General features: G+C 44.5%; 1 protein-coding gene across 2 annotated transcripts in view; it reads right to left on the bottom strand.

Annotated features, from left to right (window-relative positions):
- ppp2r3b (protein phosphatase 2, regulatory subunit B'', beta) overlaps window positions 1-17018 on the bottom strand; it is a 30284-nt gene extending 13266 nt beyond the window's left edge. Inside the window, exons 1-4 of one of the 2 annotated variants that reach the window (XM_079518156.1) lie at window positions 16873-17018; window positions 15661-16053; window positions 873-1058; window positions 366-469 (exon numbers count right to left, since the gene is read on the bottom strand). In XM_079518156.1, the coding sequence (XP_079374282.1) occupies window positions 366-469; window positions 873-1058; window positions 15661-16011 (641 nt within the window). In that variant the 5' untranslated portion in view covers window positions 16012-16053; window positions 16873-17018. Of the gene's footprint in view, window positions 1-365; window positions 470-872; window positions 1059-5409; window positions 5790-15660; window positions 16054-16872 lie in introns of those variants that run through there. The other variant, XM_079518157.1, reaches the window with a different exon arrangement.
- Between the last annotated feature and the right edge of the window lie 1843 nt (window positions 17019-18861).

Genomic DNA, 18861 nt, shown 5'->3' with positions numbered 1-18861 from the left:
ACTGTCTCATACAACAGCATACAGTGCAGAACCCAACCCATTGAACACTTGCACAGGCCTTCACTATACAAGCCCAGTGGTATTCCTTCTCTTTGTCAGAAAGAGACATTGAATTGACTATTTTACACATATACAGTATTGTGTACAGAAGTGGGTCCTTCGAGGCTGCTGGTGACTTCTATTAAGTGATTTATTTTATTCTTTCCTTTTGTTACAAATGGAAAAAGAATTGGTCATAATGGAAGATAACTGTACAATGTTTTCAGATCACCATTGAGCTGCTGTCATTGTGTGTGTGTGTGTGTGTGTGTGTGTGTGTGTGTGTGTCTGTGGTGCACTGGGCATGAGAGAAGCCATTGTCTTACTTTCTCCACATGGCCACGAACTTGTGAACGGACACTGTACTCGATCTGTCGCCTCCAGCCGAGAAGAACAATGGGACCTTCCAGTAGAGAGGACACTCGCAGGCCTGTGGAGAGACGTGTAGAGGAGAGAATGGAAGATGTGTAACAAGAGAGAAGAAAACAAAATGTTTGTAGATGAACACACACACGCACGCATAATCTCCTTCTTTCAATACAGCAGTACGAGAAAAGGCAGAACAATGACACAGTATCCCATGGTTGATAAGTGCTGCATCGTTTCATTCAAAATCTTCCCAGAGGAAAACGCTTGCTGTCATTTCTCTGTAAGTGCAGGTTCCCCTCAGGTCATAGCTTTGCATTCCTCAGGGGGGGGACCAGCCATAATATTTTCCATGGGGTTAAAAGCAGCAAACATTTTATAAAGTCAGAAGGGGCTAATGGCGCTAATGAAAATAATTTGCCGGGTGGCGGTGGCAGCCCCCCGCGCGCTACAAATCACATTCTCACCTTGGCAACCTGCCCCATGTCCTCAATGGTGGCCCTTTCATTGGGGAATTGGGAAAATATTTTCTCGATCTTGGAAATGAGGCTGTCGGTGTTGAGGTTGGCTTTGGGCCTGCCACGCGGGAAGTAGAACTTTGGAATGCTTTCACTCAGTGCTGTGGTGACGGGCTCCTCCGGCTTCACCTGGGCCTGAGAGAGAGGGGGGGTGGGAGGGGGTCGTGACAGAAACAAACAGTGTTAGCTACTGATACTAGCAAATGCTAACACTTCACATCCACAAACACATCCATGTGCTAAAATTGGCGTTAGCTAGGCCTAGTAAACACTCATAACCCACACGCAGCTAACCCCCACCGCCCCTCCATTAGGGAAGAGTTATGATTGCTAGGCAAATCATTTCCCCCACCACTCCTGCCCATTAACCATTTATCCGTAATGGCTTTCAATTAGGACGTGTCAACTGACATTGGCAGGTACAGAATGGACCATTTACTATTATTTTGGCCCCCTGATAGACTGACACACAGCCCTGTTTCTGACGAATGAATGGCATTATTCAGCAAATCATGTCAATGAAGAGCTGAGGAAAAGATAGGCTCCTATATTGCTGGAGAGTAGAGAGAGCTTGTGGTGAGAGTGCAGTGTAAAAAATAAAATAAATCACACTTGTGTGAAGTGAAGGGCGGCTTTTATCGTGACATCACAGGAGGCATGATGATTTTTGGTGGGGCATGTTGATTTTTGGGGGCTTGCTGATTTTTGGGAGAGCATGAATATGACATTAATACATTAAAAGTCCATAGACTTGGCTGCCACATGACCTGATGTCTGAAAGCCAATATGGGTCTACTGTATGTGTACACCCCCCAGTTAAATGGATAAATGAACACTGAGGATTTTACTGTATGGGTAGGCAATAGAATACCCAACAGCATCCCAAAATACACAATGAACCAGGAATCTTTAGCTTACAGACAGTGAGCTACAGTAGTAGTGACTCTAGTCTAGATTATGCAACAGAGAAGGCGTTCTCAACTTTCACACGTGAAACGTGCTCCTACACAGCGGTCATAAAAGCCACAACCTTAAACCTAACCCCCAACACTGAGGTAAGTGGGGCACCGGGGACAGAAGTCAGGGATGACCCCGACCATGATCAAACAAACAGGGCGGAGTAAAGCTTGTGGGGACAGACAGAGCCGGCACCACAGTTTGGCCTTCATCTCAGGAAGAGGAATGTGTGTGTGATCCAGTGAGAGGAGAGATAACAAATCACCAGATAACCACATTGTCCATGTCCATGACAAGAATGGACACGCATGCATCAGAGAGAGAGAGAGAACGAGCGGAGCCACCATGGCTGGGTTTAAATAACAGGCCTTGATTGCAGGCAAACAGCAGTTGCTCATGACAGCTTTACCGATAGATGAAAGGCGGCCATGTGCTTTGTGTACATTTTTGAGTTTGTACAGAAGGTACAGTAGGAGTTAACCCATTCAGGCCTGACGTCGAAATTAAAAAAAAAAGTTTTCTAAATCATGACAATTTTCGGAAAGATTTGAAAATTTGAAAATTTGAGGCACATTTTAACGATTTTTCAAAAATAGCAGACCTACAAGTTCATAGCGCGCCACTCGGTGGCGCGCTATGAGCTTGTAGATCTGCTATTTTTCAATAGCTAAATTATAACAATGTTTAAAACACCAAAAGGGGTTCCCGCCCCAAAATGGGTTAATGGTTAATGTGGTTAAACGCTAACGTGACATGGATGCGTTCCAGGTCTCAATGGATTAAGGGCTCATACGTGGAGCCATGATGGACCAGCTCGGTTTCTCCCTCAGCTCCCCGTCTCTGTGCATCTCAATCCCGACCGACTCCTATGAATGTCATTCCTAAGTGCCACAGCCCTTGGTAACTTAAAACCTTGAGTATGCCAGTGCTTGTGCACAGCTGTGATTGTGTGTGTGTGTGTGTGTGTGTGTGTGTCCAAAGCAGACTCCAACCAAAGTGTTGCCTACAAGGGCTTCGAGTGTGCAAAGCATGCCACTAAAAGCTCCACAACCACCAACACTGGAACCAATCTTTCCTTTTCAATGGTTTAACAACTATGACATCATGCAGTGACATTAAGCCCCGGGCCTAACCTGTCATGATCAATTTAGTTCCATACCACTTTGATTTACGTAGACCTGCGCTAAGCATAGCAAACATACTGTTAGGAGATTCAATGGCACAGCCTCCACTCTTTGTGAGCCAAGAGGCACTACGGTTCCAGCTACAGGCTTTTCATATTTTCACGCTCGCACACACACACACACACACACACACACACACACACAAACATAAAACATATTCAAATCCCAAATGCATGTGTAGTGATGTCTCACATTATTAGCTACGCAAGACTAGGTCAAACCCTAGTATGTCTGGACCGTGTACTATGAACTGCTGTAGGGGGCTATTAATTTGAAACAAGGGATACAGGAACAAGCAGTGTTTATCCCATTTTGGGCGGGAACCCCTTTTGGTGTTTTAAACATTATGTTATAATTTAGCTATTGAAAAATAGCAGATCTACAAGCTCATAGCGCGCCACTCGGTGGCGCGCTATGAACTTGTAGGTCTGCTATTTTTGAAAAATCGGTAAAATATGCCTCAAATCTTTCAGAAAATTGTCATGATTTAGAAATGTTGAATGATTTATTTTTTATTTCGACGTCATGCCAGAATGGGTTACAGGACTGGGCACACTACTGCTGTCCAGCCAAAAGCATCTTGGCTGCTGCCTTCCAGCTCATGCCCAAAGACTATTTACATGATTAAAGAATCTGTGCACTGGATCTTCCGCTGTGCCTTAAGTTTAATAACCACATAAACAAACACTTGCACAGCCTAGCAGCCACTGCTAGGAGTTAAAAATGGCATCCGTTTGTCACATGGAGCCACTCAAACCTATCCAGTTATCGCCTATTGTTAGATCTGATAAACACACATCTTCATGCCGGCGGACTGTAATCTCACTGGGCTAAATGAAGATTGAATCTGTAATTCTAGGTTATTAAGACAACAACAGCCATGTAGGGGGCTGAATGCATCCATGTCTTCCATCTGGCCGGTAACCTTGTATGGTGTGCAGTGCACGCGTGTGTGTCCATGTTGATTATTTGGAAAAGTTGTGTGGCTGTTCTGCTACAGTGCAATGCACCGGATGATAAACGCAGCTGATCCACAGCCCTCCACTGTCCTGTGTGTGTGTGTGTGTGTAGGGGGGTGTCAGCCATGGCTATAAAAGGACATAGACATCTACTGCTGCTCAGCATGCAGTGCCCCCCCCCCCCCCCCCCCCCCCTCCTAATGCTAACCACTAGCAGAGCCCCTAAGCACAGCTGCTAATCCCTGTGATATTCCACACATTCACTATGATGCAGTCTGACCTGGCTCGGTCAGGCGGTCAAACACAAACATAGTTGTCAAGGACAAAACTTTCTTTGATAAACTATAGCTAAACTAGAAAACAAAATAAATCACACTCATGTGAACTTACAGTGACTGCCACATCATGACGTCACTGTGCCTTAAAGCAAATGTTAAAGCAAAAGTCCATAGACTTGGCTGCCACAAGTGTGATTGTTTTTCTGAAAGCCAGATGTTACAAAAAGTAAAAGTCCTTTTTTTTCTGTGAGGCAAAAACCCAATGAGACCCCAAAGAAAAGTAAATGAATAATACAATTTTCAAGTGGATGATGACAACCATAGTGCGAATCTGAGCTATTCAAAGGCTGGTGTATTTGGACTTGGTAGGTAAGGCTGGTAAGTTTATCCACTCACTAACAGCTACTTTGGCAGGTAGCCAAACAGGGAGAGTGGATGGAGAATTTTGAGACTAACCACCTGTCACTAGGAGGACAAAACATAACACAATTATTTACACACAGTCACACACACACACACACAGTCACACAGTCAGTCACACAGACACACAATCAGTCACACACACACACACACACACAGTCACACAATCAGTCACACACACACACACACACACACAGTCACACAGTCAGTCACACACACACACACATAGTCACACAGTCAGTCACACACACACACACACAGAGTCAGTCAGTCAGTCAGTCAGTCAGTCAGTCAGTCAGTCAGTCAGTCAGTCAGTCAGTCAGTCAGTCAGTCAGTCAGACACACACACACACACACACACACACACACACACACACACACACACACACACACACACACACACACACACACACACACACACACACACACACACACACACACACACACACACACACACAGTCAGTCAGTCACACACAGTCACACAGTCAGTCACACACACACACACACACACAGCATAAATATCCACAGCATCCTGTACTATAAGAGAAGAGACCATGTACTATCATCCTGTGGAGAAAGTTGACAATTAAAGTCACCAGTGTTACCAGCCGCAATCAAGTCTGTCCACATTAATGGTCTGGGACACACTTGGGAAGAGAGACACACTACTATCATAATGTACACCTGCCTGCTGTCCTTGCTGGAAGGCTTTCAGCCTCTTCTTGAAGCGCGAGGGCAGGACAAAGTCACAGCCGCGTGCCAACAGGGCCAACTCCTTCCTCAGGTCAGGGTCCTGACGCAGGGACAACTCCTTCATCCTCATCCTCAACCAGCACGGGGCGTGCGCGCCCACACAAATCTGTTTTTCTTTTCTTTTTTATCCTCCCAGCTGTACAAAGCAGACGGTTGTAGCTGTAAGTTCTGCAATAGTATTCGCAGTAAGTTGCAGCAGCAGCAGCAGCAGAAGTCCTGTCTATAGCTGCGTCCCTCTATTTGTCCTCTGTCAGAATGAGACTCTTAATGCGGGGTTGCAGCTGCTACCGTGTGTCTCTCTATCTCACCCTCTCAGTCCAGATCTGGCTGTGCAATCTTAACTCTGCCTGTTGTCCTGTCCCGGCCACTACACATGAACACACACGCACACACACACACACACTGCCCGGGGTCAGGGAGCCCTAGCCTCAAAGCTACTGGGGAGATAAGAAAGAAGAGGGTGTGTGTGTGTGTGAGTATCCACACACACACAAGGCGGGAGGGGCGTGTGTGGTGGATCTGCCCTTTCCAGTTTGCATTCCTCAGCTCTCTCATAGAAGGTTATGTAAAGAGACAGACCTGTTGTTGCGGCTTGCGGCGGCCGCAGATTCCGCTGAGGGGGGCACAGCTGAACACCGAGATGACACAGCGCTTACACTTGCTCGCCAGCTTCCCTCGAAAAAACGGCTGCCGCATTACCAAGCGCATCAAAGGGAAAACTCATGTCCGGCTTCTCGAGTCCAGCAAGCTGTTCCCCCTCTCCTCGGGACAGCACGATCAGCTGACATGGTTAACAATCCAAGCTGTTCTTCTCCCTTCATAAGTTATTCCGGTAATAAGCCATTGGACATGGTGGATGTGCTGGGAGTAAAAGTGAAACTCCCATCCTGGCCTTACAAATCTAACAAAAATTAGTAGACGTCAGTCACGTCACCGAGATGCTGAACCAAATGGAATTCATAATAGCATTCTAGGCCGTCATAGAAATGTATAATGGTCAAGAGGTGCACGCACATCCACGAATTGCAACGGGTGCAGGATCCAAAACAATGACTGAGGAAGGAGAGAGGAGATCCGCACACCCTTTTAAAAGCTCCCAAATTTGTATTGACCAATTTTCCATTCCGCGTCATAGAAATGTACCCATGTGTATGCCAGTGCCTGTGTGTTTTTTCCTGTTGGTTAAAGCAAAGCTGACAAGAGCGGAAGCCTAATCATGATCGCACAGCATAAGCAAACAACTGTAAATCTACAGTACAGTTCCAATCTCATGTTGGATGCAGAACAGTATGCATTTCCTTTTGTTTTGTTCGCAAGCTCGGGTCGTCTTATCACAGTTGACGGGCAGTATGGGTAGTGTCAAATTCAAAAGATTTATGGCTGAACCAGCCAGTGCCTATTAAAGCCACAAAAAAAACAGATCTGTAAAAACAAAGATGGATATCTCTTAGTCGACATACAAACATCTGCTTTACCCCCCCTTCGCTCCTGTCCTGGACTGACAGCAATTACATCAATTCTACATAAACGTGCTGATGCTAACTGCACTAGGGTTGCTGGTGCTGGGAAGAGGAGGTCCTGACTGAATGCCTATAGGCCTGTACTGGAACATCCATTGTTCTTCTCCAAGTGCATCTAATTATGAAGAAAAATAATGCATACACGTGTGTAAGTTTTATGTGTAAAAATGTTCACGCAGAATTTAGGTTATATGCAAATGTGACCCGTGTGCCTGCGTACGTGCGACCGTGCACGCGTGTATGTTTATGTATGGCACTACAGAGGCAGTGCGTTGCTACCTTCGCTGTACGTGTACGAGTGTAAACATGTGGGTGTGAAAGAGAAAAGCACACCCGGACTTAAATGATAGGTATTTTTAGACGACGGGGATCACAGAGTCCACATTCTTCCGCTGGTTTTAGCCCAAACCCAGTTCCTGTTATCCCCCCCCATGCAGGATACTGCACATGCTTGATAAGCTATATTCGTGACGTCCTATTTTCACGCCATCTGCCTTTTGTTGTCCAACAGCCCTCAAAGCTTGTCGGTTCCGTGAAAAAGCAAGCTGCTCGGGGGTCAACAACGTAAACCTGGCACATCATGTGCCACCACCAACACCCTTCAGTCTGTGTTTGTGTTAGACTAAAAGCAAATCTGAGGTTTGTTCCATGAAAATAGCAAGGCGTCATCACACAATGATACTAATGATGTGCTGGTTTACATAATAACTCTGTGTATTCAAACACTGGTGCACATCATTTGAGCAGCATTGTGGAGTGTGGACTGTGAACTGGAGATCACTGTGGAAGAGGGCAACCAACCGAACAACACACATAATATTATGCACAGAACCGCAGTACCGCACACACACAGGTTCTGATTTTCAGACCAACAACTCCTCCTAGGAAGAGGATGGTACTATGAATCATGTGCCCTTAAAACAAAAACAAAAAAAAATACTGACAAACTCCAACAAGCATCACGCTCACAGTCACAATTAAGTTGTTGTCCGATTTGTTTGTCATTCACTGGTCATTGTTGGCAGGCTATATCCAAACAACAGCATGCCAAGAGGCCACTATCAATCTATGTAGATGTACAGGCCTGACTCCAAAGCATTCACTATAAAAGTACAAGAAAATATGACATTTGAGAGTGTGTGATCTCGCAACGTGTCTAAGCCGAACACTCCAAATCTGATTTGAGTGCAGCCATGTGTCCCACCATGTGTCAGTTTATTACATAACTGATGAGATTATGAAATTGACTGTCTGGTTTTTGGTGACCGGCAGCACATCTAGATGTAATTTTTCCAGCAGCCAGACCCAGAGAGCCATTTACAGAAACCCCAGTTTACAGAGAATAAAGGAAGTAAAGAACAGAAGTACAGATTCTATCCAGCTTGCCTAGCATGAGTAGCATCAATGTGGAAGGCAAGGTGTTCCTTTAAGAGGGGATACTGGAGACGTATCACACAGTATAGTAAATAGTATAGTAAATAGTATATACAGTCCAGATAGACAGCTAAAGCTGAAAGATATACACTATAGTCCAGATATACCGCTAAAGCAGAAAGATATACATTATAGAAGCGTGGGAGAAACCCAACACAAGTTGTCCCCCATCCGTGGCTTTTCCCAAATCATCAATAAAACTCCAAAGTATTGAAGCATACTGGTGAACAAGAGCAACAAAGAGGCATGCATAGTTGAGCTCTTTGCCAGATGACCTCAGTGTCGTTGACCGCTCCAAATTGCCCCATGTGTTTTGAGTTGAAATGATGCTGCTGCAGTGTATTGGGTCACTGTCGACACAGAGTGACAGACAGCCTCAGTTACATTTATAGTCTTGAAATGCTTCTACTCTGCCACAACCCAGAGCATCCCGACAGGGGCCATCACTATAGTGCTGCGGAAGGTAACGTCGGCAGAGCGCACCACCACCAGTGCGTGCACGTGGCGTCATTAAAATGCTGTGGTAACGCAAAAAGAACAAAAAAGAAAATCACCATTACGCCACTGGAGTAGAGGGCAAAACTGATTACTGTATGAAGGACAAGCACCACCCTGGTGGACCAGTAGAAAGCACTGGAGGTGTCTCCCTCTCAACTATTAAGAATAAGAGACTATGCAGGCAGTCTGACAGAGCTTGGAGAGAGACAGAGAGCTGGTAAACAACAAGGGCACACTGGTACAATACTGAAATCCAGAGAGCTCTGTCGCAATCCTTCCCAATCTGATGTCTGAGACAGGGATTTGGAACACATATGAACTCAGGCCAAAAATAGTGTCTACTTAACTGGCAACATCGTGGATTTGGAGAAAAAGCCAGTGAGTACAACATGATGTGAGCAAATCAGCTGACCATGCAAGATCATAGACGCCCCAACACGGGTACCGTGAGGTTGGCTATAAAATGTGTCCAGTATACACATACATAAGAGTCCGAAATGTTTAAACCACCTGCAACCTGGCCTGCGTCCCCATGTGTAGTTCGAAGAAGTATAGGGCTTAATGGTCAGAGCGCCACTAAAGATAAGCAACCACAGTCTTTATGTTGGGGCTATGAAAGAAATACAGAATTGAATAGCAGCGTAGTCAGCATAGACAAGAACTGGTGCTGAAAGGGCATGCTTTCAGTTTTTCGGTCCAATTCCAATCACAGATGAATAATATGCGTGAATTCCGTTTGTGTCCGAGCATAGGCCTGGTAACGCCCCGCCTGCCTGTGATTGGCCTACCGACACTGCCCGTCTTGACTGTCCTCCGAGGTGGATATGCTGGATAGTCTGATGCGAGGTTATACTCCGTGGTGGTGGGAAATAATACAGGTTTTATTTTTTGTAGAAGAGGCAAACTAATATTGTTTATGCCGTTTGCTTTGATGGAATAATTGATTGAACATGCACGCCATAATATGATTTGATTTGTGTCCTAAAATAAAGTGTTTGTGTTGATTATTGTGTAAATTGTTTGTATGTGTAAACTTGAAACATTGTACTATAAAAAGGTATATTTTCCCTTCATCTTTATCCTTTTTAGTGTAATAGTATTAGTTTACTATAATTACATTAATACACGATAATCAACACATCAGTTTATTTAGAACACACCCAAATCAAATCATAGTACAACATACGTGTTCAATCAATTATTCAATCAAATCAAAATCAGGCAAACGGCATAAACTAAATTAGTTTGCCTCTTCTACAAAAATAAAACGTACAAGTTAGTTACAAGGCTGCATTCTCTTGTTGTATTATTTATTTCTCAATCTCACCACGGAGTAACCTCGCGTCTCGGAGGACAGTCAAGACGGGCAGTCAGTAGACCAATCACAGGCAGGCGGGGCGTTACCATGCCTACGCTCGGACACAAACGGAATTCACGCGAATAATATCAAATAATAAATACAACGCTAGAAAGGTGCGCTCCTCATAGCGCAGCTACGTCGGGTTGCCTAATGCCTTCCCGGCAGTCCAACGGTGCAGGAGATAAGCTCTGCACAGACAAACACGGACGGACAGACACAGGGACAGACAGGGGCGAAAACACAAGTCTCCGGCCTTTGGCCGTACAGACAGACAGACTGGTGGAGGCAACAATAGTATATTGTCAATAAGTAAGCATTGAGAGAGATACACTGAGATTTTGTGAATACATAATCCTGGGTGTGAAAACTCACTTCAAGGTGTTGAAATATTTTCTTATCTGGTGGAACAACAAAAGTACTAAAGTAGACAACGACAATATCTGTTATGTACAGTATATAGATTGTTAACAGCACACACTGTGATTTATCTGCTAAGGTGCTGGCTAAAAGACAAAGCTTACTTTGCACTCCCAAGTGAACAAGGCTTCCTAATAAAAAACACTTGCGGAAAACAGTTTAGCACCTCGGTGTCTCCTGATAATGTGACCCTTCAACCCCGGCTTCAAATAGCTTCAAGGTTGCTGAGCCCGACCAAGGCAAGCACGTTATAAAAAGCCACCTTGAGAAAATAGCCTGGGATGCTAAATCCACACAGGAGGATACAAGGACATTTCATAATGTCTTTAATTAGGTTCCATATGCTCAGTGTTAATTACAGTAGGTCCCCCATTGCTCAGCGTTAATTTAACACAGAGTGTACAAATTTGGATTTTACTTTCTCGTTACACTTAGATCTTCTTAGAAATGCAATCAGAAAACTGTAGGTCAACCGTCAAGGACTACTGTGTTTCTATGTGTGACTCATTGAACTCAGCACAGAGCAGGCAGTCATACTGTACACCGTGTTGTTGATCAGCCCTGAAAACCAAGCCTTCGTTAAGTTACTAGCCGATTTGATCATACCAAGAGTGATTTATCACAATTATCAGCCCTTAAAGGAGCATTCAGTGATTTGGGTGATTTGGAAAACCACCCAGTCCGCCCCGGTAACAAAATGTGCACATGCACGCTCTACAGTGGGGGGAAGTGCAACAGGCCAACAGCATGTGCACCAAGGTCCGCCCCCACTCGATCATGATTGGAGGAAGGCCCCACTCATCCTGATTGGATGAAGGTTTTGCCACCCGCCACCAAAACTGAAACTAGGGTTTTTTTTACCCCAGGGGCTCACTGGGGACAGGGAGGAACTCCTTATATGGTCAGCACACTCTATAGTAGGGAGGATTATCCAGAAAAAAAGGAAAAAAAAGTGATATTTGAATTAAGTCAAATCACTGAATATACCTTTAATTATTCAGACAACAAGAGCATCCGATTGTAGTTTTCACTGGAAGCACGTACAGAGGATGAATGTGATGCCACACCTCATCTCTCTGGCTCAGTTCGGAGTATATAATTCCAACACAAGGGGAGCGAAGGCTATCTATATCGGTGTCTGGTGTCAAAGTTGGACCAGCTGTTCCAGGCAGCATCAGTATGACGTTAATTGAATTTTTTAACTAATCCTTTGAAGAATGCATTTGTATTCAGGAATTCCTCTGGCTGTCTTTAAATAGGAACATTTACTTTATGCTAGATCACAATCCCTTTAACCCATTGAAACCGGGAAAGCATCTGTGTCATTTTAGATTTTAGCGTTGGCTATTAATCCATTTTGGGGCGGGAACCCCTTTTGGTGTTTTAAACATTATGTTATAATTTAGCTATTGAAAAATAGCAGATCTACAAGCTCATAGCGCGCCACCGAGTGGCGCGCTATGAACTTGTAGGTCTGCTATTTTTGAAAAATTGTTAAAATGTGCCTCAAATCTTTCAGAAAATTGTCATGATTTAGAAAACATTTTTTTTAAATTTCGACGTCATGCCTGAATGGGTTAATACGAAGTGACACGGTGTGGGCACATACCGTCGCCTCGCCACAGCGGAATACACAAACTGCCCAGCAGTTTCTTCACAGTGAATGGGGGCCAAAGATCAGCGAGGAGCCCAGGAGGAAAACGGGGGACGTGGAAATCAAAAAGCTCTCTCGCATCTGTCAAACCTCTTATCGTTTCTCCATGAGCAGACAGACATAAAGTGAGACGGCTCGTGACAAGAGATTCATTGCCAACAGATGTCCCTCATGAGAAAGACAGCGATCTGAAGTCCACAGACACAGGGTCTGAATGACGCTGTAGCAATTCACTGGGTCTTCCGTTACGTTCGCGGTCAGGCTATTATAGCCGTCACTCATTCAACGGGGGGGATCTTCTGAGAATACCCCACCCACCACCACCCCAGACTTTGATGCGCTAATGATGGTGGCCAGTTCCTTCCCCCCCCCCCCCCCCCCCCCCCCCCCAACATGAAAACGTCATTCAAAAGGTCTATTTTACACACAAATAAATAGATACTGATCTTAATTTGCATACATAAAAAAATAGACACTGGCTTATTATACATACAAATATACAATGGACACTTTTCTCATTTTACAAACAAAAACTAGACGCTGGTCTGTATGTACCATCTGCAGCTCTCGTGTGACACTCAGATAAGCACTGTTGTCAGTGGTAGAAAGTAACTAAGTACATGTCTCATTACTCAAGTACTGTACTAGAGTTGTCCCGGTGCCATTTTTTATTCAGACCAAGTACGAGTACAAGTACTTACTTTTTAGTACTCACCGATACCGAGTACCGATACGAGTACTTTATTTTTGTTGAGTAACCACTTATTTTACCCCCTTTTTCTCATAGATGCAGATGGATCTCCGATCTACACTTTTTTTGGCGATTTGCTGCAGTGTTGGGTCAGACTTGCTCCTGTCGCATTCGTTCGGCCTAGTGTTAATTGGATGTTTTGGTACTTGGATCAAAGTATCGGGCCAGTTCCGAGTACAGAGTAGTACGAGTACTTGAGGGGTGGTATCGGCCGCGATGCGACGCATTGTGATCATGTCATATTGATAATTTGACTTAACCCATTTTGGGCGGGAACCCCTTTTGGTGTTTTTGAAAAATCGAAGAACCACTGACATAGAAACATAGCTTTTTCAGAAAACTGTCAGGATGTAGAAGACCACTGCACTCGGATAAGCACTGCCGTTGAGAGCCAAACTGTGGTTCTCCAAGCTGGGGGTCTTAGAAAGAGCAGAGGAGGCCCAGCGAGTGACCAGCCGAACGAACGAACACCTCCTCTGGCTGGCCTGCCCTCAACGTGTCAACAACACGTAGAATGTGAGAAGGCGGCAGAGAGCGCATGCCACCAGCTGCCTGGCTGTCTCACTGTCATCACATACAGTGAGGCCTTCACCAGGCCACACTGATAACCACCTCTCAGCTTGAGAGGACAGGCGCACAAGTAGTACAAATCAGACTGAGCAGCATTTAATGGTTTTCTAACAGGCTATAATTGAAGCCGTCCCTGCCCAAATCCCCGCTCCTCTGGAGTCCCTGATCAGAGCAGGCCTGGTTCCTGCTTGCTCAGACCATGTGCAAAAGAATAAGGGGAGTTATTAGAGTGCCAGGGATGGCCTGCATTCATATGCTCCCTCCTCCCATACAGTACCACATTGATTCATGGGTGTATCCAAAGCATATGGAAAGTATTTGTCAGTCTCTCTACATATGCTTACAGACATGAAGGCTCCATCCAGGCCATTGGTGGGAAGGCATGGACCATTTACCACCCTTGCTCGCTATAGGTGACTCAGCAGCCCCTTGTGGCAAGACAGGGAAAATATGGTTTGACAGAGAGACAGGGGAAATACTAGGTATCCGTTTGACAGAGAGAGCATTTGCAAGCTGGAATCTGTTGACTGTAAACACAAACAGCTAAATCACTGAATTGATTTAATTAACTAAGCGGAAAGACTAATCAACTCAGTATCTCTCGCACCACTTGGTCTGCAATGCTTGATTGGATTAACCCATTAAGACCGGAGGCCGATTCTACAAATGTCTTATAAATCTTAAAAAGTCTAAAAAAAAACGTATGTTGCTACAGTGGTGCTCATACTTTTTCATGCCAAGGAGTCGGACCCCCATAATTATATGTAGTTGGCCGCGGACCCCTCCCCATCGGAAAATATTTTATTCCAGGGACCTCTATACACACACAGGCAGGAGTGAGGGAAGAAGTAGAAGTGGCTTTTTGTCGGTAATCAGCCGGTAACACGTGGAAGATGGATTGCTGAGGTACACTGGAGCGCCACACCTACCATCAGCTCCCAATACTTCCCGCATGACATGCCGCACCAAATATGCCGAGTTGGCGTTGCCCGGGATCGAACCCAATAACTTGTGGTCCAAAGGCGAGAGCTCTACCGACTGAGCTACCCGGAGCAGACCATAATATCTCCGCATAGCTGCCAAGTACTTGGCAGGTAATGGTGTTTGTTTTCTAAAGCCATTCCCATTTCAAAGTCGAAGGTAGCACGTCTGAAGGTGAGAGACAGTGTTCCCTCTAGCTCCGTCTGCACATACAGTACATTAGCATCAACAGATTGTGATGACACACCACACGGTGGGAGATCTCTCCACATGCCTCGAGTCGCAGCCACCTCGAGCGACAGCACACACAGCATGCACAAACTGACAGTTAGCCACACCCTGTGTCGCTTTTATTATCAAGTGCAACTCAGGTGTTGTAATTTACAGTAAGCCCTGTGGCATAATAAGCTCTATGGAATCTTGTTTAAACCTGTGAAGTGGTTTCATAACAGTTTGTAATTATAGGGTGGTAGTAGTAAGTCTACTGTACATAATATGTTGTACTATCTGGGGTACATACTGTATGTTCCAGAATATGTGTTATATAATGCTCCGTCTGTTATCCCTTTATCCGTGTTTCGAGTAAGTACCTACCCTGCCTAACTTTGCTGTGATATCTTGATAGTGTGATACACTTGTATATAATCATGATGTACGTTACTACTAAGTTTGTTTTTCCTTTTGAAAACCAATTTGCAATGGATGAGGATCTGATCACTACCGCATAAATGTGTTTACATCATTCCACCCACTCGCCCCCCTGTACTTGATTATAATCTGGACGGCTCTACCTGTAATGTTGTGAGAGCATTTAATTAGACTCTAATTAAATGCTCTAATTATTAAAGGTGATGGATATGTTCTGCATTGAAGGCCCTGCTCTATATAAGCCCTGCACATTTGTAATGCTGCTCTCTTAAGAATATGAAAGTAAAGCTGACCCGATTGTCTGCCCATCATTTCACCAGAACAACTAAGTGTTAAGGAACACTATACACTACCTTCTTTGGGGTGAGCATGCTGACAGACTTCCGTAGAGCTCTGCCATTGGGTCCCATCACCCTGGCATTGCTGCTGCTCCCAGAGGGCAGTGTGTGTGCTGTGCTGGGCATTGCGGCGGTGGACTTCCTCTCTGCCCGGCCTTTCAAGGTGGTCACGTTGTTGTTGTTTTTCTCACTGAAGGTCACCGAGCCTGTGGCTCCCCCGCTGCTTACGTCCACTTTTTGTCCAGTCTTGATGAGGTGGAGGTAGCCTGCCAGGACAGCCTGTGTGTCTGGTTCAGACAGCCAGCTCTGGAAGAGTTCATCCACCTTCATGTTAAGAACCGGCTGGAGGGCTTGTGGCGATGGCATGTTGTATGATGTTTGTTGACAAATCACACAGGACAAAAGCACCTGTCGAAAGAACACAAGGATGCTCAACTTATGCAATCTAGCCTTAGTTCAAACGTTATGCAATACTGCAGACACTACTACATGGAAATACACAGGATGTAATTGTAATATCATATGCAGCAGAACGCCTCAAGCAAATCCATTGAATAAAGACAGCTCTGTACTAAAGAAAAGGCAGCGATCCGAGCACCCAATTTTTTTTTTTAAATGAGGAGAGGGTGGATAAAAGTCAAGGTACTTTATTTAGAAATGTTTAAAAGCCTCCAAAAGAGTCTTCTGAGGCAGGTATGAGAAAAGACAGCGCTGTATTTTGTATGCAATCACGCCACGGTAGCTAATATCGCTATGGTGTTAATGCAGCATGCCAGCCAGAGCTTAACTGTTGAATTTCAACTGTCTGCGCGATTGTCTTGTTACCTTTGTAACTGTACTCTCCTGTGCTTGTTTTTGCAAACTATTAAAGTATTCAATGAATCAACTACATTGAAGCCAGCCCAGTAACACACTGGCTTTCCTGATCAATCAAATAGAATACCACTGCACCGGGTCCACGGACCAAGCAATGTTATGTTGACAAGGTTGACTGACACTTACTCACTGACACCACGGGCGCCAAGATCAACAACAGTACTCTGCATGGCAAATAATCAATGTGTACAGTCAGTAGGCTAACGCTAGCAAACTTAGCATGCTAGCACGTTAGCGGCTAATGCATCAACTCTAGAAATCAGACAAGAGCGTGCAACGCTAGTGACTTCATTCATATGCATGTACATATGCTCTCCGGTCAGTAGCCTTGTCGACAATCACTGTAAATACCTGTATATCATCTCAGCGGGTTCTTTGTGCGGTACTCTCCTTCCTTTTACCGGGAAAACGGATGTGGGTGTGAGGCGCAAGTTTTTAAGTTCTCGTTCCCTTGGTAACCAAAGCGCTGCTAACGCGAGACCTGCCTCACATGGATGGATGCTGCACACTTCCTACAGGGGGAGATGCTTGCTCACCTTAATGTAGTTAAGGTTGGTAGGTTTGTTTGTTGTTTTTGTTGTTGAATTATACACCCAGTCGGCTGTCAGCATTACTAAAGCTCTAATATTGTATTTTGTGTTACAGCTCGAGTCCTGTCTGTCAGGAAGCGGCCCCCGTACAGTCAAATGGGACATCCATGTAAGGTTAGTTCAGACAGAGACCAAAGTGCACGTGTTTTGTTTGTAGCGCCAAACGCCCATGGGATAGACCAGTGTGTAGTCCAGTACTGTACTTTTGTAAATAAATAAAGTACTGTAAAAGTTTTAGAAGGCAATGCTGGAACACAAAGATAGACTGACTCTCTCTCTCTCTCTCTCTCTCTCCCTCTCTCTCAGAAACACCTAATTCTACATAATTAGATGCACCCATGTTTTCCGTATTCACTGACATTTTCAAATGTCATCTGCATTCCTCTGTTAGCATGGCTTGTTTTATGCCATGCATTATCCAGATTTAAGTTCTAATTGCAACTCATTGAAGTAGTTATTTCCTGGAAACTATAGTCCTGTGTGTTCAATTTAGCCTCTTATAAACTTGATCCTGCTTCTCTTTGCATGAATAACAATGATACATCTGTGCTTGATTCCCGCTCTCTCTTTTCTCTTCTCTGCTCCTATTCTCCCCAACATTGAGGCAGCTAGAATTGGTTAGCGAGCGTGGAGCTGGTCTGGCCGGTCTTATTGATTACCGTAGAGAGGAGAGGGCCCAGACATGGTGTCTCCCCTACTGCATCCTATGACTGCATCCCATAGACAGCTTCACCGCGAGAGGTCAGTTCAAATAATGGGCACCATACATGACACACTCACAGTTGTATCTCTTCTGCTAGCAAGAGGAAAGAAATTTCCCTTTGTCCACGACACACGTCAGACATACATAGGTCTGATACCAACGGCAGCATGCACTCATAGATTCATTAATTTTGAAGTGTTAGAGACATTTTTATTCACTATATGATTAATATTTGAGAGACCGTTATGGCGGCTACATTTTGTGGAGTAGGTTTGTTTGTTGTCACAAACTCAGGTGTAATTAAATAGGTTTGCTCCTATATTATGTCTACCATTTTCCAAAGAAAACTGTAACACTGGGTCTGGCAAAATTATTGCTAGCAAGAAAGTGGAACACCGTATCAAATATTGCTGAAGGATTTTAAAATAGCATAGAAGTCAGAAACATTTTAGCGGATGTACATCTTTGTGTGTGTGTGTGTGTGTGTGTGTGTGCGTGTGCGTGCGTGCGTGCGTGCGCGTGTGTGTGTGTGTGTGTGTGTGTGTGTGCGTGTTTTGTTTTTAATATATATTCAACAGTAAGGTAAAAATATTTTCTCCTAAACAGGGAGCAATTTGGAATGAAACCACTGATTTGTTTTAATCACAGTGATACAAATTGCACAATTAAAAAACATACAACTTTATTATACCGATTGAATTGCCACAAATCAATTTTTATGAAATGCAGCAACAACAGTATACCGTAAAGAATGCCTATCACCCAAGGTCTCTCACACATACTGTACATACAGTATTATGCTCAAAAAGTGCCTGTAGCTTTTTGTGTTAACCCATTCTGAACGGGAACCCCTTTCGGTGTTAGCATTATGTTATGCTTTAGCTATTGAAAAATAGCAGATCTACAAGCTCATAGCGCGCCACCGAGTGGCGCGCTACGAGCTTGTAGGTCTGCTATTTTTGAAAAATCGAAGAACGACTGACATAGAAACATAGCTTTTTCAGAAAACTGTCAGAATGTAGAAGACATTTTTATAGAATCTGATCT

Source organism: Electrona antarctica (genome assembly GCF_951216825.1).
Source record: "Electrona antarctica genome assembly, chromosome: 13".
NCBI lineage: Eukaryota > Metazoa > Chordata > Actinopteri > Myctophiformes > Myctophidae > Electrona > Electrona antarctica.
This window is presented reverse-complemented; position numbering and strand designations above follow the sequence as displayed.